This window comes from Lingula anatina, chromosome 1 (assembly GCF_051362555.1).
Source record: "Lingula anatina isolate TDL-2025a chromosome 1, LinAna3.0, whole genome shotgun sequence".
Classification (NCBI taxonomy): Eukaryota; Metazoa; Brachiopoda; class Lingulata; order Lingulida; family Lingulidae; genus Lingula; species Lingula anatina.
The window spans coordinates 45,955,082-45,979,028 of NC_141767.1; the positions used below are offsets into that span (position 1 = coordinate 45,955,082).

Below are 23,947 nucleotides of genomic sequence, written 5' to 3' on the forward strand. Positions count from 1 at the left end.
ATGTATAATGGCTGGCGTATAAATGTGGTAGCCACGTAAATATTGTCGTCAATCTGGGCAATGTTTTTGCCACAATTGTTCCTTCTTCTGTTAAGCCGACTAGTTGCACGCATTGAACGGTGACTACCAACCGCTGTACACAGCAAATTGGCCACCAACGCTAAACACTGGGTCTGTTCCTCAGCTCCCCCCTCCCCGCGCGAGCGCGCACACACACACCATCAACCCTCTCCATAAAACATGTCGCCCCCACTCCCCTCATACACAAACACAGGTCACATTAAATTTTTCTTTTAGGCCCCTTATGGCTTTAATTGGTCCTAACGTTTTCATACCATTATAATAAAAAACACTACACACAACTTTGCTTTAGAAAATGTTATTTTCTCCCCTTTTACATAGCTTATACAATCTCAATCCCAATACAACTACCTCAGAGAGCAACGTTACATAGCTGACCCAGGGGTGCAGGTATGGTAGTCCGCTAGAGACTGGTCCGTTCCCCCATTGCTTAGTACACATGACACACGTGCCTATTACTGACCCTAATACTCCCAGCTGTCAAACCTAGACCAAGCATAGGGGACTCTAGACATTCGTTTTTAGGACTACCTTTCCTGTTCCACTGGCATTTACTTGCAAAGCAAAACAAGGAAACCGTGTAGTGTATTAGAATGCAGAAAAAACAACTGCCAGTTAAAACGAAAAAAATTGACAAAGCAATTTCCCATTAATAATTCAAAAATATCTACACAAGTATAGCAAATTTGTCCAACAATAAGTATATCATATTTACACATAGAAAAAGATTCAAAAATACTCCATTGATTTGTGCACAGTGAATATGTGAGGGGTGCACCTGTACACATGTGCATTCTATATGCTTTTTACACATCTTACATACAGTAAAGAACTAGTTCTCCAGGTTACAATTCGTTCTCTTTTGTCCTTTTACATAGTGTCTCTTAAATAAAATTAATACTTGTAAAACATTGCATTGAATCTTGCACTACCTGAAACATTAGGCAGGTAATGCTGTTACACACCTCCAACCTTTTATATACAGCTACATGCACTCTATTTATGGCCAAAAATATAACTATTGACTAGTATATTTGACTTGAGATCAAGTAGTATGGCTGTGGAAGTAAATGAAACTGCATAGTAAACTGTTGCAGTATCCATCTATTAGATCAACTATGCTCTATGGATCAAAACATCATCAAATTTTCAAGTTGGGGAACTCTACAAGTATTGAAGATACCTTTTACTCTTTGTACTCCATGTCTTAGATGACAAGTCAGGTTAGAGGTTTTGTTATTTGGGTCTTAATGTACAGTAATGCTATATGTGACTGAAAATGCACTACTTCTATATACAGTTGCAATGTATCACAATATTGTCTTTTAGCACCACAACACAAATGCCATGCTTGGTAGGCGTTTCCTCTCCCCTTAAACACATTAATACAAAATAACTGGCCTCTCCGTATATTGGTAAGACAACAACAAACTATCTCAGAGAGACATTCAGTCTATTCTGCTCTCCCTTTTAATGTTTAAGAAAATTTTCATCAGTGTACTCGATGCCTCACTCCAGCTAAAATATTATTGACATTAGAAAAAATACTTCCTCCTTAATCAAATTCATGATGAATTGGCATGAATAAGTGTTATAATGTTAATCCATTGTAAAAATACATAAGCAAGAATGACCTTAGATTTTAGCAGGTATATTACTTTCACATTGTAAAAAAGAAAAAAAAAATGAAAACAACAACAACAACAAAAAGATAAATGAATGAATGGATTACTGATAATCTGTAATACGGAGACAAATCCAGCTATTCTCTTAAATAAGATATATTTTCTATTTTGTTCTTAAAAAGGAATTTTCTGCCTCCAAATTCAGGGATGTTGTGGAACGCACTCACTGTGCAAATCAAAATCTAACTGTAGAAGCAATCACTCACAAACTTAAACAAATCACGTAACAAAGACAAACCACATCAGGCATTAGCTATGGAATTCTGACAATTCAATCAAAAATTGCTGGCAACACTACAACTAGGTCACACAAAAGAGACAGAGTACAGTTTAAGGTACACCAGGCCAATGTTTCTGTATGAGGAATGCTGTAAGAGATTTCAACTGCCATCTTGTCTTGATATGTCATTCAAAAAAGTACATAAGCATTTTTGTAGTCTAGTGAAGTCATAACTGAATCACTAAATGATTAAGTCAGAATGTAATGTGAAGTTTTTTCATTTTGTGGTATGTTCAGGTTATCATACAAAAAGAAGTGCTTAAGCCCTTAGCTGTTGAATTGATGTAAAAACGGCAGATAAGATACATCAGCCCTTCAGTTGAAGTTCCTGTATCCATAATGTCCAATGTACACCATACCTATATTCATAAGAAAATATCACTTTGTACATTTACACAGGCATGTCAACTCATTAGAAATCTCCTTTTCACCTCTTAGTTCCCACGCCAATGTAGTAATGGAGACCCACCCTACCAATACTGACACATTTTAAGAGAAATCTTCTTTTTGACAATTTGTTGTCATCTGTTACATAATATATTAATTTGAAAGAAACTCTCAAAACTGCCTTTTCATCATGTGCATTCTAACCAGGTGTCATGTCCTGAGATGGGTCTTTCACATCCTATCAATAGTTATCATATACTAGTTTTAAATTTTTACTCCCCCCCCCCCCCCCCCTTGCAATATTTTTAGTTGCTCACCAAAATATATACTCTCTAAAGTAACTAACTGTAGCAAAATTCAATTTTCATTTCCCAGTTCAATACCAGGTCTTTTTTCGGACATTAAGTGAAATCTCACTTTCAGTTTCCAGCTTTTCCCTGTTAAAGCAACTTAAATCCCTGCATTTATTCTAGAAAAGCAATGATGAAAGTCCTTCCTCTTTTTCCCCTCTGCCATCCGGCAATCTGGCCATTAAAAATTATTGAAGTTTCCAGGCATTTTAAACTAAGTCAAGGCTGTGACATAATCAGAATAAAATCTTTTCACAGCAGGGAATCCCTGCTCCATCTCCAATCTCCAGTTCTGAAGTATTGAAATTTCCCTTTGATAATTCTATTCCATGAATCCCTAAGTTTTTTCCTCAACTTATCAGACAGCAGGCCTCCATTTCTTCAACGTTGGTGGACTGGTTAAGATTAAAACATGATTGGTTTGTCTTTGGTTTGGTCCATCACGTACTGTGTAAACCTCTTCAGGAACTTGGGATATTCCCGTTTGTACACAGCCCGTAATACTGAGGCCGGGGCCCAGCCTCCAGGGTTGACTGGAAATAAGAGTGGAAAACCATTTATATACATCTACATCATACATGCACTAAAAGGAAAAGGAAAAGGAAAAACAAATTATATTATGATCACAATATTATTTTTATAGTAAAAAATGTTGTCATCTTTTTTTTCTATTGGTTCATAAACAGTTACTGTTATATACGAACTGACTATAAAAGGAAGTACTGTAAAAAATGTGCATCAAATAATTACGCAGTATTTAAACATTTTAGATGACTCAATCATAATTACTGTTTACTAAGAGCTTTGGTCTATATATGCAGGTTGTAAGTAAATTTGTCAATCTATAATGATATAGAAGACTAATAAAAACCTTTCCACCATTACAGAATTCAAATATAAAACAGCAAATTGTATACAGCCATGCAGAGGAAGCCATCATCAGTGTGTAATGGTGTTGCAATTTTGCTTATACAAATTACATCTGTTTGTTAGTAACGTTAACTATTGTTTTATGACATGTTTATCCTATAATGCCTTCGTATCAGCAAGCTGTTTTTGAATAAATTATGTTTTCTTTTTGGTTGTGTAGTCAGATAAAAAGAATAATCCTAAACATGTTTCTTCAAATGAGAAAGTCATGCTACAGTGGATGTAAAGACTGAGAGGAAAATTCAGAGTCTTCAACAATTTTACCAATGTCTTGAAAGTTCAATCCTTGTCATTATTTCAGTTCAAATAATGTCCAAATTTCCCTTTGAAGAACAATTAAATTGGAATTAGCAACACAGTGACTTTAGGCCAAGAAGAAATTTTCAAGACATTTTCCCCTGTTGTTTAAAGACATACGAAGTATACTTCAACATGAGCTAGATTCCTACAGCTTAAAAGCTGCAGTTTGGGTTCACAGTTTCGCCATGCTAGTCTCACCATTAGCTGCATAGGTAATGCGACAGGTTATATGGTCTCTTGTGATTTCCCCATCATGGCTGCTAGGAGGCTCCATAGACGTCTCGCACACCATTGCCACATTCATGTTGATGCGCACATTTTTTGATGCCTAAAATTATTCCAAGTGCCAAAGCAGACCAATAAAAAAAACTGCATGCACTCCCTGTTATCACAAAAAAAAAAAAAAAAAAAACAAAAAAAAACAAGCATAGGTACCTTCCCAGAGTCCCCTACTACAAAAAGAGTTAAACATGTACACATATTCTGTACCTGATATTCCATGCAGACCTAAGAAATGGTTGGATGATTTTGCAAATATCACAAGAAAATTATTTATTTATCAATTTTTAATACTTTACATCTTCTTACTTTTTCAAATACAAAATTAGGACTGAAAATGCATATTTGTTTAAGGCAGTCTCTACGGTGACAAATGGCACCATTTCTTCTACGTGATGATTTGCAAAATCAGCCGTAATAAAATAAAATAAAATAATATAATAATATAATAAAATAGTAAAATGTTGCAGTCACTATCCTCCAGTATTCCAGTGTTAGTATTCAGTGCAGGCACCATAAGCAATTTTCTTCTGAAAGTTTCGGAAATTTCTTACCGTTTGCATGATATTGTATCTTACAAGTTATATTTTCACGGGTAATGTTTCTGTCGCTTTGTGGTGGCTCTACCACAGTCTCGCAGATCATTGCAACATTCATTATAGCACGAATATTTTTTGTTTTCTCCTAAAAGAAAATATTCAAAACATACTGTAAATGCTGAAAGTGTATTTCCCAACAAGTCATTCTGAACTGGAATCTCAAAACAAATCTGTACCTCCTGGTCTTCATTGTAAATATTTCTACATCAGTTCATACAATTTCATACATTTCAATGAATTTCCTGCAATTGAAAAACACAAAACCACTATATTTATTAATAATGAATGGTCACTCTTGCAATGCAAATGAATCTGTCTATAAACATACTGTGAAATTTTTATTTTGCTTATTACTTTAATCATTAGTGTATGAAAGCTGTCCTTTATTCTTAAAACTCTAGTTACTGTCATTGTACTTCATCTGAGTATATCTCACTAAATATGATATTTCATGTAAAAAAATAGATATGTTTAACTTACATAACTATAACTGAATTTCAAAACACAGAAGCAGTTACATCTACCTGTGAATGGACAAAACATGAACTTGTACTGTGTCTGTAACCTGTCAATTGACATCAATATAAAATATACACATCAATAAATATATCAACTTACAGGGCACTTGTCATGATCAGGTATAGAGTAATTGCACACAATCCAGTAATCTGGGCCATCCTCGTCTTCATCTTCATTAGGCACATGCCTGATCTGTGTCCAGAACAGGGCCTCTCTCTGGGTGGTGGGCCACACCTTCTTGTGGATCTGATAACACACACAGGTGTCCTCTGAGAACCAGTCCAATACTTGAGCACTTTCTAGTGTACCTGTGGGCAGAGTAATTGGGAAAGAATTGCATGATTTTGTAATGAAAAAATGTCCAAATTGCACCCTTTCAAGAATACCATTAAGCTGATGAAATTAATACAAAATTACATGTTTGAGTAATTACTGCATTTAATCAAAAATAGATAGTTCTAGTCAAATTTATTTAATTTGGCTCAAATATCTGGATGAACTGCTAGCACCCTTACCTTCCCACTCCATTCTGACATCTGGATTCCAGAAGTAATGGCACACTTCATGTCCTGTGATACCCTGGAGAAAAAAAACATTCACACATTTATACAACCAGCCAGGTTATCCAAAAACAAAATTTAGCCAGGAGTAGTTTATTTAAGTACGACTTCGAGGTGCAGAAATGATTTCCCTATATGCCTTTGTTAGCCAATCTGGGTATGGATACCTGGGCTAAATAAAGAAAAGATCAAATTTAGTGAGGTGGTCTCATAAGTTGTCTAATTTTGAACCAGGCAAAATTATAAACTGAAAGGACTGTAGCAACATAAAACTTCAGTTGTATGCCAGTATAGGTTTCACAAAAACTCTTGGACAAAATTTCAAAAATTCACAAAGATCAAGAGAATTTCAACTCTGGCTCATTATGTGATAATTACCACAAAGTCTGGAATGTTATAGAAATGCTATATATGTTAAGTGAACTTAAACATTTTTTCATCTCTAAACAAACAAACAAAAAATTAAAAAAAAAAAAAATGGGTGACTGGATCGGATTGCCTAACAAACAGACTGATTGCACTACCCACCTTGACTGTATGTACAGCTTTGAGGGGGTCAACCACCATGCCGTCTTCCTCCATTTCTCTCTTAAACACTTTCATCTCCCCCTCGTCATGTATCAGCTCCCATGTGTTGTCTATGTCTAACTTGGCTGCATACTTAATGTGTTCTGCTATTACTTCATTTATCTGGAAATTAGTGGCATAAAAATTAATGAATTCAGAATGAAGTGCATGCACACAAACACTGACTGATGCCCTGTCAACTCATCATCAATTTGGAAAGAGACCTCTTTCAATGATTACAGAATGTCATCAGGGATTAAACGATGTTGCTGTTACATAAATTCCCATGTTGCCTATGGCAAGTTAGACAGTGTGTTTGACTTGCCTGGCTTTTACTTAATTAATATGAAAATGTCTTGCTATTAATGTATCAATCAAATGATAGTGCTTTGTAGTATTGATAGTGTTCATAACCTCCTGACTGGTACCTATTGTGAGCATATTAAAAATTTTAATACCTATTTTTTTTTTTGGACGTATACACGTTTTTTTTTTCTTATCTAGTATGGGAGTGCACTTGAAGTGTTCTGCAGACATACATCTATCTTTCTTTTTAATGAGAGCTTTTCTAGAAACAAAATTTAAAATGTGTATCTCAGCAGGATTTGTCATGTTTTTCACTTTAGTCCTGTTAATATACAGAAAGCTTAGATCTATTTACTTACTTCTTTATAATACTTATGCTTGGGACTAAGGGAAGTTTTAGGGGCCTTTGGAGGCTTTATTTTCTGTATGCTCAATTTCTGAAATATAAAAAATGCACAGTTGCTGAATTATATACATATGTAACAGCATTCTACATGAAAATATGTATATCTTTGCACTACTACTTCAGATTTTTCAAAATGATCTTGCACAGATAAGAACTTAATATCAAAAATTACCCAACTACAGTCATTCATTCCTTGCAAATGTCTCAATACTTACATTCTCCACTTCTTTATCTAGTTTATCTAGTGATGCATCGACTGCATCGAAAAATTCATCTTCATTAATTGCACAATGTGGTCCCTCCTGGAAGAGCCAATAAACCCTTTTACTGTCTCCACTTTTCATATAACCATACACAGCATCATGTCCAATAACATTAACCAGGCTGTTTTCCATGAAATCTCCCAACAATCAAAGTCCAGACAATATCTTTTGTTATAAATCATGAGAAATTACCAATATTACACACTGAAAAACAATGAAAACCCATTGTTGTTTGAGCTGTGGGACACTTAGCAGGCTGTTTCACATAAAAAATGGCTTCTAGTAATGACGGTTGTAAATTTTAGTCAATCTGATCAGGGTAAGCTACTGAGAAAGACAATTTACAAAGAAGAATTATGGCATTAAGATATCCATTACTAGCTGCAGACCAAAGAAAATTGATTCTGTGTATTTCTGATTTCAGTAAAGTGCATAGAATTTGCATCCAATCCCCCCCCACCCACCCCACCAGTTGAACAACACAGAGGTGTGCACATAAGACACCTACCTCATAATCAGGTCCGCCTATGACAATGGGTGGTTTCTTGCTATCTTGTAACAAAGCTTTGTAGGCTTCTTCTATCTTTTTCCTTTTTTCAGTCTCTCTCTCTGATCTTTTCCTCCAGGCGTCTTCCCTCTGTGACATGAGTTCTATACAGTGGTTGAGCGTGGCCACTATGCCTGCTGTTGTAGCCTTGAATGTGAAGGCTTCTCCCTTGAAGTCTATAGCATGTGCTCCGTGTTGGGAAAAAATTCCAACTGAAAGAAATTTAATTTTAAAAAGTTTGAAGAGTTGACTATATATGTTAGATGTAAGCAGTTCTCACAAAATTTCTTAGTTTTTAATAATTAGGACTAATTTTTTTCATAGGTTAATTTATAATTTTTCTCTTCTTTTGTCTGTGTTGCATTTGGCTGGCTACTACTACTACTACACTCACAACTGCCTCATTAGCATGTATGGAAACCCTTGAGCAATCAAAAGTTTGATGGAGTAGAAAAAAGAGAGAGAAGAATATCAACTTTTCTTTGGCCTTTCATTAACATTCAAAGTTATCAACTCCGATATCAAACGATGGAAGTGGAGACTAAATCCAGTTTGTTTTGCTTTGATAGCCATGGGGTATACTTGAAACTTCAAAGGCATTCAAATGTGTATGCATAGCCTAGAGGCAAAGTAGGATGTATTTTGTGACTGATTGCATAATAGGACTATTATATGTCAAGTTAAAATACATTTTATCTGCATTAAATGTAAAAAAAAACTCAAGCGGGCAGGCTCATAACAAGGAGAGGTGACAGTGAATTATATTGGATATTTCATTTCATTTTTTAAATCTAGAAACTGCATTGAAATACAGTATGTAGGGTGAATCTAAAAGGTGAATTTGACACATAAGGTATTGACTGGTAATAAAAACATGGCATAAACCTACAAATTAAATAATTATTCAGTATCAATCAATCATCACTTTTACCCTTAACAATAATTTAACTGATAATTTCTGAAATACAAGCAGAAAATGCAATCATAACAAATGTTCTTTTATATCAGACCAAAAGCACCCTGGTGCTTTATACCCTCAGGCTCTGTTCAGTGTCAGAGTAATTGATTTTTGTAGCTGTACATGGTACTTTGATGCTTGGCTTCTCTGCACTTACACCTACTTAGATTTAAAGAACATGAAAAACCTAGATGTGTTTATATAAAAACCAATCACAAAATCCTAATAACGCACAACTATTTCTCACTGTGTTTTGGCAGCAGACACCATGATGCAGTCTTAACTTGAATCATTTTATCTTCCACTGCTACCACCTCTCTGTTCAAAGATTAAAGGATTAGGAATAGTGTCCTTTTTATCACTCAAGTCTTAGGCTTCGTTCACATGGAAAGTCTATTTTCTAAAAATCTATTTTCTATTCGCGGTATCTTATGATCACGGTCTGTGCCGTAATTACTGGCAGCGCGAGCTAGTTACTTATAGTAACTTTTAGGGCACAGACTGTGATCACAAGATATACCGCGAATAGAAAATAGATTTTTAGAAAATAGACTTTCCATGTGAACGAAGCCTTATTTCCTTCAGTACAGTATGATATGCCATCTGTGTCATCGTGGCAAGCCAAACATGTACGGTCATACTAACATTAAATAAATTGCCCTTGGATGAACAGCTTTTTTTTTGTCTAATAACACATATGGAAAACTGAAGTACATTAATAAGAGTACCAGCAGTTTCTCACTTATGTTTTTAAAAGGCATACTCGAAAAGGCACTTTTAATTTTCAATGTCATCAAGTACAACACAGTACAACACAGGAATTGAAAGGGGTTCTGGGGGTTGGTTTTATTGAGAACACCTGAACTGATCTTCATCAGAGACAGAAAGTTTTGTATAATTTGATATTCAGGACAAATCTAGATTAGCCCTTTCCATGATCTAAAACATTGGCTTTTTTTCTGTGCTAAAGGTGCAAATAAATTTCAGCTGATTATTATTATTATTATTATTATTATTATTATTATTATTATTATTATTAAATTTCAGCTGATTTATTGTGTTAAAGTTGACTGAAAGCTTTAGTGTACAAGTGAAAACCATCCCCTAGGTGAATGATGTAAGGGTAAGAGAAATGGAAATGTTCAGATTTAGTTGAGTGAAAAGACATAAGTGAAAATTGTTTTCCCTCATAAATCTAAGAAAACAAGGGACCATACAAAATGGGTGATTAAATAAAGGAATTAGAAAAAAGTTCATCAGTTTTATAATAATATGGATGTATCTTGTGATTAAAATACTGAAACCCATGCTGAGTGAAAGAAAGATTATTAAATGAAACATTCTGCAAACTGGTTCAAAATATAAACCCCACAAAGATGAGATATTGTTTCTCCCTCCTCAACCTTTTTTCCAAAAAGTTTTACAAACATACAGGCAAAATCCACCCAAAAAATTTCTATTTTTACTAAATCTACAAGTCATACAACTTCACATGAAGAATTTTCAAAGGAAACATATTCAAGACCAAATGTTTTACACCAAAGTTAATTACAAAATTTCAAAATAACCTACCAAAATCTTCTCCTTTGGACAACTTCTCACTAAACAGACTGTTAGGAGCATCCTTGGAAGATGGTGAGCTTACTCTTGGCGTATCATAATCATCCACATCATCGATGTCATCACTATCCACTGAAAACATAAATAAAAAGAATCACATAAAATCTCTTAATTCCAAACGATAATCCTCAATGGGACTGAATTCGGTGCTACAGTTAAGAAATCCCACCTCAGTCTGGTTAACATTCTAGGCGAGGACTACTGGGGCAACCTGGATCAGAATGATACCACTTGTTTAGTATAGGCATTCCTAGTATCACGCCACATCTGCACTGTTAAGAATAGCTGTACAGTCTATTCTGGTGGAGGAGGTAAATACATATGATGTTAGTAATAGTATTATGTGCAACAGACTGGTTCCCAAGTCAATCATAATCTAATTAAGAGTAAGATACCAGACAAACGCCACAGCCTTGCACCTATATAGAGGTCTGTTCAGACAAGGACTATTTAAGATGGAAACAACCTAAAACAAAAAGGTTGCAGGAAGATCCTGATCAGCAATGTTAAATTATACAGATTTATACTGACGTGAATCTGGCAGATGTATTGGCCAAAAAAAAAAGAGTTTTCTTTACATACTCAATTCCACAGATTCACCAGTTCAAAAAAATACTTGTCTGTTCAGACCCAATAAAATACAGATGACCATATGGTGTGTTAGATACATCATTTCATCTCTAGAGATCACAGAAATACTTTAACTAGTGTCTAAAGGCGCTTATTTTTACAGATTATGTCAGAACCATTACTTTAGTTTCTCTGTACTTTTCTACTGAACAATCAGAAATGCCTTAGGTCTGTTCACTCCATGTCTTAACAAAAGACAACAGTTTCATCACATTTGTCTAATGACTAGCCCAAAGGTATGGTTCAATACATGTATTAAGACTTAACTGATTGTGTTTAAAAATCAATTTAAACTGACAAATACAAATTTTCTATTTTAAGTATGGGCATTATTCCATTAACATGCATTTGAGTAATAATAAGAAAATATTTGGGTGGAAACTAGTAGGCTAAAGACAGCAGCCATGATATTTTTGCAAACTGATTTTAGCTTAAAGCAATAAATAACTAACATTCAATAGCTGACCACTTAAACAGTAATCTTGATTTTTCAAATGATAGCCATTTTGTTGGTTTTTAGAAAAACAGCCACCTTCAGTAAAAGAGAAAATGATTACATCAAACTTATATGTCCATGAAGGGCAAAAAGGGAGCAACCCAAAAGGCAAAGCTACCACCATATTTACAGCATTATCTCACAAGTGCACCCTCAAATATGATTGCCAGACTTTCCTGGCTACATTATATCTACATTTGTCCACTAGAATAGCACAAAATGTACTGCCTGTGTAAATGTGACTTGCAGTTGTCATAGTTTTATCTCCACAGTATCAGATAACAAGTATTTTCTACACCAATGAAGTCCACATATGATCATGTTTGCGATATAGGATTCTATCACTATCTTTTAGGGGCTTTTACCTGGGAGAAGAGGGGATATGTGTGGATATGCCAGTTATCTACTACTCAGAACAAATGTCCAACTTGGGAGACATAAGCCTAGGATATATAGAATCAAAATCAAAAATTCTGTTTAGTTGGTATCTGATACATTTTGAAAAGCTGGACTGACTCCAGACATATGTATTGTACTGGCAGACGGGGGAATCCAATGTAGCCTTAGATCCTGGTAGCAAATTTTGCCCGCTAGAGTTGGAAAAAGACCAATTACTAGTAGATATTTTACATGATTTTCCACTTAGAATAGTAGGCAGAATTAATCATCATATGGCAAAACAAATTTTAAATCTGAATGCATTAATTCCAACAAAGATATAACGCCATAATGGGTACCAAGATAACTTAGAGGGCATTTCCAGAGATTTAGATCAATCTTACTAGATCGACCTAACTCCCTGGGGTTCACGCTAAATTGCAGTCAGCCGACCGCAGTTAATTACCCCAGCTTGTAATAGGCGGGCGGAGATTTAAGCCGGATTATCTGACAGTAATCTAGTGAGACTCCCCACGGGGATAGATCGATCTAAAATCTATGGGAATGCACCCTTAGATTAACTTTAATTAGCATGGATTTCTATGGGAGGAAATGAAAAGCTGGAATTGCAAACAGGTCCCATGTAAAACACAGACATACATTTGGCAAAACTATCTATTGTTGAAATTGCCAATGACTAGAAAGTCCAAAACCTACTAGGGAGTATACCACGTAGTTTGAAATACATTTGTGGATCTCTAGGCCAGAGGAAATACAACCACTTAATACTACTGCATGAATAGGTCTACTTCTAGTCAGCTGACACTGACATCAGACAAAATTTACTGCACTATAGCAGATCATGTGATTGTGAAGGATTGCACTGCCTTCCTAAAGACAGGCCCTTCTCACATCCAGCACTTTACTGAAGAGATACAGTCTACACCAGGTCACCCTCAGACACTGACAACTTAATACCCTGGCTATTACGTGAGAGAGTCACCTCAACAACACCTTTATACATAGATTTGTATCTGTTTTATAAAGTGCCTATTCATTCATTCATGAGATACAACTGTCTACTGATGAAAGGAATAAAATAGGTGGAGTGCAAAAAAAACTCAGGATATTTTGTAACAATGCTTAGCTCTTGACAATGCCAAACTTGTGGTACCATGTCTGATTCTGCACAATTTTTAAATAGGTCTTCACTGTTACTAATTGTTACTATCTGTGCTACTTTGTTGCTATCTTTAATATACATCAATGACTGAGGGAAGATGGAAAATGTGGCCCTTATACCCACTGGACAGACAGACAGACAGACACACAGGCAGACAAATAAATAAAACCAACCATGATGTAAGCCAGCTGCTTTCATAGCCTCTGCACAGGCATCAAAGTAACCCTGAAGGGTGTCCACCTGCCGACATAATATGTCCCTGAACGTTTCCATTTCTGCCAGCTTTTCTCGCAAACCTCTTCCTCTCTGAAACAAATTTTTATGCCATACACATATATTATATCAAAACGAAGTATAAGTCAAAATCAGATACATTGCTGGGTTCACTCAAGGACAGGATCTCTCTACGTAAAATTGAATGATTTATCCAAGTCAGAAACTTGAATTAACCCAATGATACATGTTTCAAAAACCCAATTAAATATTTTATTTCTTACTATGCCAGAGTGAGCCCAGCCCAGACATGTACGTTTAATACCAAAGAATGAGAATGCTATCCTTAAGTTTCATTGTATACATACTGTAGCTATGAAAATTATGACCTGACATTATGTGATCTGGTTCCTTTTCTATAGAAAGATCAATCCACAGCAGTGCATTGCACACACAAACATGCACACACAAATTTTAATCATGTAGAAACTATTTCACTTGGAAAAAAAGATGCTTACCTTGAAGGATGATGTTGACTGTGTGGACAAACTGGTCCCTGATGTAATGGATAACATGGAGCCATGTCTTCGTAGGCTGTTCTCGCTGCCATAGCCAGATTCTGTCTGCTAAAAATGAACAAGGAAAAAATTACAACCAGTGATGACAATGTCCTAGATATTCATTTAAATAATCAATAACTAGGTAGAGAAGCCATTAAAAATATGTACTTACTACATCAGCAAAATGCTGAAGTGAAAGCTTTATAAGCAAATGATTTTAATCACAGCAGCAACAACAACACCAACAAAAATGTATAGTCAAATTTAAACAAAATTGCTTTTTTGTTCAATAATTTGGAGGAGTAGGAGATGGTTTTAGAATTTAGTTGCAAGTCAGTTCAAATGGTCAGTGCTCAACAGGCAAAAAAGTGTTGAGGAGATGGATTGCATGCACTCCCTTGAACTTGGTCACTATTTCCTGTTCTACTTTATCAAGCAATCCGTAAGCTTTTAGCACTTTATTTTCTTTCTTTTTTTTTTTGTCCGAAGCAAAAAAGGGGGTGTCATCTGCTGCTGCACTTGAAGCTTGGCCACTAACTTAAAAACAACACTTCACTTTGAACTCAATTTTGGTAGACCACAATATTTAATCGAAGCTGTAATTTTTACTTTATTTTGTCCACTCTCACATACTTACAGTGCACTTATCCCTCTTTCATATGAAGTATGTTCCACTTATCAGACTCATAAAGTCACACAAAAACTATATCAAATCAGTCATAAAGAGTTCAAAAGGTAGGCATAAGGAGAGCATATGTCCTCTCAAATGAGGCCACAATGGATTTGTGGCAATTTACTGAGATGTAATTTCAGTCTACTTTGTGTCCCTTCATTTAATAACCACAGTGTGACTGTCTGTAAGTTATAATGACAGAGCCATATTCTGAGTATGACATAAGGAGCTGTTGCTTGGGCCATCCTACTAACCGCTGGCATTCAATGAGGCCTTTCATTTCTTAGCAAGTGAGTATAACCTTTCCATATGCAACATTTTCTATTTGCTGAAGTTATAATGGAAAACCAGGTGATGTCTAATGATAACTGAGGACATCAAATATAAAAGGAAAAACATGGGTCAGACAATGGCAGAGGACGTTGAGTCACCAACCTATAGATTGATAGGACATATTGATCGTGACTCACTAATACCATTGTGAAATGATATGACAGCAAGTGCTGATGTACAGTGTTAATACCTGCATGCAGTGATAGGGGAGGTTGGGAGTACTACCTTTTTGGCTCAGCAAGTAAAACCTCCATTCTGCCTCACAAATTTAATTTTTCTTGAAAGAGATGCACAGCTGGTTGGATGGGTGTAGTTGGTGCAGGGGTGGGGGAGTGTGGGGGGTGGGGGGTGGGGGTGTCCACCTGATAGATAGGAACTCACATTTATTATCTTAGTTGAGATAATCTGCAATTTGACTCTCAAATTTCTGATATACTTGTGGGTTGGGAGGAGGGTTGTGTGATACACCAGCACCATGAGAAAGAAATGCCAGAATACCTTGAGTGTCCAAGGCACACATTACCAGAGGTTGGCAATGTATTATTTGACATACATACCAAGAGAAAGTACTGGCATTTCACAAAAACACATACCTAAAACCAAACAAAGTATATAGCCCCATGGTCACATAACATCTCTAGGTATGTAACCATACATAGCAACCTTCGTATTATGGATGAAAAACAAATTTTCCTCCATATTAATAATCCTGCACACATCATCATGTGAACCTGGATGTTACATACCAGGGAAATACTATAGGTATCATGCTTACTTCAAAGAGTTCAAGGTATCTGCACTGAGGGGGTTAATTGACTGTAAAACCAACTTATTTATGCCAGAGCATTCCACAAGGCAAAAAACATTGCCAAAGGCAGTGAACCCTTTTCTACTGTTTAGTTTTTGCATGAGTGCAAAAACAGATAATCAAACAAGTGCTATTTAGTTATACTCTTGGTTTGCCACACACACTTTAACCTAATAGACAAGTGTCAGAGAAACTTCATTTCCCATACAGAGTTGAACATGAATGAAAGATTTATAAGCAGAATGTTGATCAGACATCAAAAGAAATGGGCTAATGGTGATTCATGTTTTATGTATAGATTTGTATTTCTTTACATAGTGGCAAAATTTGATTGCCTATTTATTCATTTATAAGTTATGACTCTTTACTGATGAAAGGAACAATATTTAAGTGGAGTGAAAAATCTCAAGATATTTTTTATAGTATGGAGCAGCCATTGTAAATGTAAGTATGCAGTATCAGTAATTCTGGTGGTAGCTAAACAAACAACTACAAGACAGAACAGCCCTTGTTCATGAGTTTCATAATATATTATTTTGACCATGCATAAAATGGATACAGTTTCATAGTCCAGTTCCACCTGAAAGGTTTTTCATGCAAGAATGTAATTAACATTTCATTCTTCTTTTAAGAACAGGTTTTGGGTCAGGTAAATGGTGACTAAAAAGCACTTTCTTCTAATGTGATAGTCCATAAAAAATGGCTAATATTATAAGTAAATCAAACTGAAATTTTGCATTAAAACAACTATCATTATCATAATCAATTGGTTTAGCAGAAGTAACACAGGCAGTATTTCTGAAATAATTACTAGGAACTAGGAAGCAATGATTTGGTTTATTTATCACCAAGTGAATTTGAAAGAAGGAGAACTAAACAGACAGTGAGAGTTGGAGCATACCATTGTATTTCTGGATCAATTAACTACCAGGTACTTGACAAGGAGTGGGAGTATAATCTTGACAAGAAGACATCCTTATATTCTGAAGGTTTATTGTTCCGAGGGTCCGATATTCCAAAGACTGTGGGAGCCAGGTTAAGAAATTGACCATACTGTTCTGAGGGCCCAATATTCCAAAGGGTAGAGGGTCCGATATTCCAAATGCTTCTTAGACTGAAGATCTGCTATTCCGAAAGAAGTTATTGATGCCATAGCAACACGTATATGCTTTTGCTTGCACGTGTAGGAAGGCACTTTTAACTATTTTTTGCTGTGAGATTTGCTGCTCCTTCCTGCGCCATTTTGTTGTCTGCACTCATATAATATGGCTCATAAGCTCATATACATATCGCTTCGGAATAGCGGACCCTCGATTCATTGGTCCCTCAGAACAGCCGCCCTTTGGACAAAAGTCCCTGGGATAACGGACCCTCGGAACTTAAGACCCTCGGAATATAGATATGCACCCTAACACACAATTGAACAATCAGGATCATCCTAACTGTACAACTCCATCATGTTTTGAACTATTGAACATTTCTCTTTTAAGAAATGCACCTTCATTTGTTTATATCAAAAGGGGGTGAGATGCAAATATTATGACTTAATAAGTTCTTCTGGCAGCTGCCAAAAAAATTAAGCATTGTAGTCTGTAACACTAAACCATAAATTATTCTATTTTTATGTTTCTAAATGCTTTTTTAATCCATCAACTGATACCAATTTAATGTAACATTACTTCAGCACAAAATGCAATCAATATAACATTACAGCACAAGAGTCTCGAGAGATATATGTTACACTCTTTATTTGTGTCAAAACATTTCCCTCCCTATCTGTTATTGATGCAGTCTTGCAAAGCAAATCTACCCAAGAGCCATGAAAGTGGGGAAACTGCCAAACATGATGCTCACAGAAGCATTTTTCAACATGCAACTGGAAGCAACTAGATATAACTAGTATTGTCAATCACCTAAGTGCTGATTGGTATGAATCATCAGAAAGACAAATTTTAAAGCAGCAAGCAAATCCATTTTCTATTGAAACAACTCACTTACAGTTACTTATACTAAAACGGGTTTCAAATATACTAGTACAAAAATGTTATGTAATAAATTTGGCAAGCCTAGAGATGCACAGAAAAAGTTTAAGCCTTGAGCCACACAACTTATCAGAGAAAATTCAAGTCTTATCTGAGATTTAATACTTCAAGTTAATAATAAATATTTAACGAAAAGCAAATAATTCAGGGTAGACAGACATGTAGCAATCAATACAGAAGGAAATATTATAAGCACTATTCAAATTACATTCACACAGGTTTTGCAGCATTCCAACTTAAATCATCAACTGAAGTTATAAGGACTTTTCACAAGCAGTGTTCCACCTTTTTAGCAGTATGCTTTGGGATGTCCTACCATGACATGTAATGACGATTTCTATAGGAGACATCACTCTCTATCACAAGAATGTTACCTAATGTTTGGGTGAAAGTTCTATAGGCTCTTCAACATAGCAGAAATAGGATGAATGATGAGCAAAGCCTCAGTGAGTAGAAACAACCTACTGCTTATTAATAAGCCATGACAATTACAGTAGCCCCACTTAGATACTAGACAGTCACTCTCTCAAAGCTGAATACAAAAGATGGAACGCTAAGTTGAAACAAAAGGCCTACTCTGATCATTCCCAAACAAACAGCAGACACTTTCTGTGTACAGCTACAATTTATTTTCTCAAATTCAGGTGGCCTACTGCTGAGCTGGTGACTATTCCTACTGGAGGTCAAAGGCCCATTTCACAAATATCATGAATTTTTTCTGTGCTAAAACTGATAAAATTTCATTCTGTAAATGATTGGCCCAGTCTTATTGTAGCTGATAAACCCAAACAGGCTGCTGTTACCTCAGCTAATGGTAATTTGCTCAACGGGACTGGCTAGCCGCTATAGACCCAATATAAGGAGAGCAGCCTTTAGATTCTTTGGCTGAGCTGAATTTTTGAACCTTTCTGTGAAAGAAGTCCCGCAACAGTTCAGAGCCTAGGAACAGCTGGTAACTAGAACTACTGTCACTGATGCTTTGGGAGTTGGATGCTTTGGTAGTTTCCTGCCCTGCCGTGGACTACCTTTCAAAATTTACTTTCTGGCAGCACTGGTCAAGTTCCTGTATGGTGTACATTTCACACATCAATACTGTAATCCCAATATGAATGATATTTATTCAAAGAGCCTCCTGAGTACACATCCAATTTAAATACAGTTTAATTCCAGTATTTACACATCTTTCAGCTTACCCTGTGTGTTTCTAAGGCTTCCACCCACTTCTGTCTGGCCTCAGCATTTTCTGCTCGAAGGTACCAGAGACAGTCATTTACACTGACGTCAAAACGGCACTCATCGTATGGATGGGGCTGAAAAAAAAAGCAAATATTGGTTATAAAAAATGGATTGTGTGTACATTAAACAAAGCATTAATATCAATTATTAACGTATTCTTTCAAATTTAAATTCACCTAATATACGTAGCACACATTTTTTTCTACCAGCTAAATCTCTGTAGATATTATCCTACTCTTTAAGTGCCAGTGTAAACAATCACAGGATTAGTGCATGAAGAAAAAACCTCCCTTCCTCCCAAACACATTGCATGACTAAAATCATTAATAAATTAACTAATAAATAATGAAATGACTTATTGAACATTCTGGCACCTCACATCCTAATATGAAATATCCAGACCAATAGAACATGGAACACCTATATAAATAATGGATATATAGGATTTATTACTGAGCAGTTGCTGCTTGCATGTGATGGTAATGTTAACGACTTGATCAATAAAGCCTTTTTGCAGCAGATACATAGTAGAAGGTAAGTGTCTAAAACTATGGCAACAGCACTGCTTCATCCATTTGCTGTCAGCAGCAGAGATGATTGCCATATAAGTGGAATTGATTTCAACATGTACATTTTTGATATAAGGTCAGCAGACAGGGAAATTGTCCCAGCACTGGAAGGCATAGGGAGCGAAATATTGTTCAGGAAATTTGATTGGATTTCTTTCGCAATGGTCAATGTCAACTTCATTTATTTGTATTCCGAACATGTCTTTAAAAATTGACTTTTTTAATTTCAGTCAGAACAAGACACCACTGTGCTTTCACAAATATCATTTTTTTAACAGCTTATGTAGTTCAAATGTTATTAAACAAAGTGTCTCTATGCCACAAATGCTTGCCAATAACAAAATTTGCCCTTTTTTCATACACATCATTGCAAATTTTACTTTAAAACTGTACTAAAAGAAATATTTTTTAGATGAGAATAGACTAGGCTTTTGATTGCAGATCAAATATCTCCGACCCACTTAAAAACAATACCCACTTATTCCCTGATGGTCTACCTGTCTACACATACACTGCCCCTGCAGGGGCCTAGCACTTAAACCTCGGAGCTGAGATTTGATCTGTTAAATGGTGCTTGTGAAACAGGGAGACCATCAGGGGACTAGGTGGCTTGCTTTTAAATGGGGTCAGCCATATTTAGATCTGTTCTGGATGCACTCTTAGTAAGCACAAGGCATTATGCAACATATGACCCTGTGTAAATGATAATAGAACAAACATCTGTTTTAACAGTGTCTTCCATCAGCTGGGTAAAGCTTTTCTACAAAAAATATATCATAAACACAGGTCTATGGTCCCATTAAAGAATTCCTAGGAAAACCACAAGAGTGCACAGTTCCATGACTCACTGTGACCTTAACAGCTATGTAATGTATTCAATCAAGACTGCATGCATTCTTTCTCAAGTTGTGTTCTAATCAAGTTTGACCCAGAACCAGGAAAAGGCCAAACTCCTTTAAACTGCCAAACATAAATTAATCTTTTTTATGAAAGGAAAGGGAGTTTCTTATAGGTAGGTAATCCCGCTCAGTATTCCAGATGCTAGGAACATTTCAGGTTTAACTTAACCTTACAAAAACACAACAAGAATTTGTCAAGTGCCATGTCAAGCCTACCCAACTAACAGACTTGGCACCGAATGATCCAGAATTCACCGGTATATTGGACCACACTACCCCTTTTCAATGTGTGCGTTAATACTCATTTTGAAGTATCAGAAGCGACACCGCTCTTGTCTAGCATGCGATGTGATAGCGATGAGCAAGGTTGAAAAGTAGTGCATCTCATCTCAAAATTTGTTCCGGGATATGATACTGTGAAACGTGCACTGATGCACACCTTGAAAACGGGTATTGTGGACCGATCTACCACTGATGTAGGATCATTCACTGCCGAGTCTGATAGTTGGGTAGACCTGCGTGTACATTTTAACAAGATTGACTGACCTAAATTTTTTACCCCTAATTTATTTCAGAAATGATCAACAGAGGAGGGTTGGGTTAATAATGGTTAAAAGGCATGTCAGAAGTACTAAAAGTGATAACAGGTAATTTACAAAACAACCCCTTCAATGTGGATAGGATAGTCTCTTGTGGTGGCTAAATAATCAAGGTCAATGTGATTCAGATGACAAGTATCCAGTTTTAAGAATCATATAAAAAGTTGGGGCTCTTATAATTTATCTGTGATTCAATGAAAACCAAATGCAATTGAAAATCCAGTTTTGATCCATTCAGAATGTTAATAGTCCTGTTATAATATTCTCCAGTGCAAGTCTATATTCAAGTGTTTTGTAATCTCATACCCCTGGAGCAACTGTGAATTTTGGCAGCTTGTTATATTTAACAATACATCTACATTAATTATTGGTTCCCAATTTTATGTATATAAATTATTTTGGTGGCGGTGGATCATAGTAAAGACAACCTATTGCATTCCTCTACCAAAGTAACTCATGTCAGACAAAAACAGTCAGACGCTCAGCATTCTTATTTGATGCATCACTATAATTGCAGTTGTTTTCCCAGGTCTGGCCTGTATGGAATGTCCAGCCATTTGTTTTCTAATTACTGGATGTCCACTTCCATCATTCTCAGCATTCCACTCTCAGTGAGGTATTGACAGAAGCCACATATAATACAGCAGTCATGTGGTCCCAGGGGCCTCAGCCATGAGATATCAATGCTACTACTAGTATTTCTTACTATCAAGGTTGGTTGTTGTAAACAGAGCACCTAACATTAGAATACTCTATATGGATTTCAATTATGAAAAAGCAATGATCACAATTCTATTTGTCAACATGGTATTATTATTAAATTACCAAGTCCATAACTTAACTATTTTTGAAATTTTATTCAGATATGATGATGAAATTTGAATATTATGTCACCTGAAAGAATAAAAGGGACAGAATTTCATGTTTGTGTTACTTTACAAATGACACCTGAACTAGAGATTGATTCTTTAAAATATAGCTGTTTTAAACTACATGTGAAAAAAATGCTTTTTTTCATTTAGGCATTCTTTTTAAAGACCATATAAAATGGTCAATCTATCAACAAACATAAAATATGTAGATATCTTGTCAACTAGATGATAAGCATTACATCTTTTTCTAATATTTTGTTTCAAGAATTTGGTTCTTACTTAAAAACCAGTCTTTTGTTTCTTTTTATAAAATAAGGGCAGTATTTGGCACTTACGCACCCCCCCCCCCCCCAATCCCTAACTTATCTCTTTAAGTACTGGATTTAAGATTTCTTTCTAAATTTGGTTGTGTTGGAGAAGTTGGAGAAGTCTGTGTTATCCAAGTAAATTGGCTTGCAATTTGAAATGCATGTCAATTTTCAATGTTTAATAATAAAAATTCAACCAGTAGCCAATTTGAATAGGAGACTGAGGTCATTTTGAGTGTGCACTGGAAAACTGGTCTTTTAAGTTTTGGGAGCATACTTACTGCACAAATGCATGTACAGTATAAGTACTTTTAGCGGTATGTCAACAAAAGCTTCACTTTACTGGTACAACCGATCTGCAATATACTAAACCCAAGTTTTCTTCAAATTTATATGGCTCGAAAATAATATTTCCCAGAAAATCTTACTCAAAATGACCTTTTCAACACAACACAGCTAGTAAGCTTCACTATCTAACGTTAGGATCCCTCCACTACGACGATGTCGTAATTTGCGTAATGGCACTGGGTCATTATATCATTAAATTATAAATCATTGGGTAAAGATCTGATGGTGGGAAATGAAAATGATAATCCAAATTTACCCGAATTGATGCCCTGAGCAAGCTGACAGCACCACGACACCCAAAGGCCGTTTCATTTTCAGATTTATAGTAACTGAGAGTGGCATCTTTGAGTACAAAGTAACGATCCTGCCAACCGTGGATGTAATTCGTCCATTTACTGAGTGTCTGCTGCAGTTCATATGGAAAAGTTATGTCGTCTTCAAACTCATCATCTTCCTCTTCATCAGTAAGACTAAGGGCATCCTTTTCCTCGCTCATCATTTTAGTTATATCCAATATTTCCTCGGCTGATGGTGTATAGAGCTTCTATCACATGATCACCTCGCACTTGCCTCCCACCTCTTGTTTGGCCGCCATGATAATGAGACATGACGTCACTGCCCCAATGTGTTTGTCTCAAAGGTCATCAGACCAACCGACATGTAAGCGCCATTTTTATATCGCAGTCACACCTGTCGCAATAGTGAAAAGGCCAACGCAGCGAGGTACTTTGCTGCACAGCTAATGCACTGTGAAAAATAACTTTTGGGGATTACCTTGACAGTAAATTTCAAGCCATCATTACCAGGTACAAATGATAAAATTATTATCTATAGATTAAAAATTTCTAAACATTTCCCCCAATCTTCACATCAGATGTTTATTTTCCCATAAAAAAGAAGCACCTTTTATTGCAGGGACGGATTTCAGGATTTTTTAAAAACAGGTTCCCAGTGGGCTTTGAATACAACTCAACCCGAGCAATTATAGGAAATTGCTGTATATGAAATTAATAAGCGTATGCCTAATCTTAGATTTAATTTATACCCAATTTTGTTTTATCAAATTTTAATGCGTTTGCATTTTTTTTATTCTTATCTTATGTTCATCCATTCTTAGTAAAAAAAGATACAATACATGTATGTCTCATAATAATTTATTGATT

At 35.8% G+C, this 23,947-nt stretch overlaps 1 protein-coding gene across 5 annotated transcripts; it reads right to left on the reverse strand.

Moving 5' to 3' along the window:
* Positions 1 to 363: 363 nt before the first annotated feature.
* LOC106162149 (ceramide transfer protein) lies at positions 364 to 23,399 on the reverse strand. Of its 5 annotated transcripts, XR_015333682.1 has the most exons (14): positions 23,041 to 23,398; positions 19,147 to 19,263; positions 14,056 to 14,163; positions 13,498 to 13,630; positions 10,590 to 10,709; positions 8,021 to 8,271; positions 7,465 to 7,551; positions 7,203 to 7,280; positions 6,499 to 6,660; positions 5,926 to 5,989; positions 5,510 to 5,718; positions 4,847 to 4,976; positions 4,212 to 4,341; positions 364 to 3,316 (listed from the first exon to the last, which is right to left on the reverse strand). XR_015333682.1 is itself a non-coding variant. In XM_013539320.2 (13 exons), exons 1-13 carry the CDS (start codon positions 23,281 to 23,283, stop codon positions 3,189 to 3,191), a joined length of 1,827 nt encoding a protein of 608 aa, XP_013394774.1. In that variant the 5' UTR covers positions 23,284 to 23,399; the 3' UTR covers positions 364 to 3,188. The 5 variants fall into 5 exon arrangements, 4 of the variants coding, with proteins under 4 accessions (XP_013394774.1, XP_013394772.1, XP_013394773.1 ...); XM_013539320.2 differs by lacking the exon at positions 4,212 to 4,341 and having other exon boundaries at positions 14,056 to 14,160; positions 23,041 to 23,399; XM_013539318.2 differs by lacking the exon at positions 4,212 to 4,341.
* Between the last annotated feature and the right edge of the window lie 548 nt (positions 23,400 to 23,947).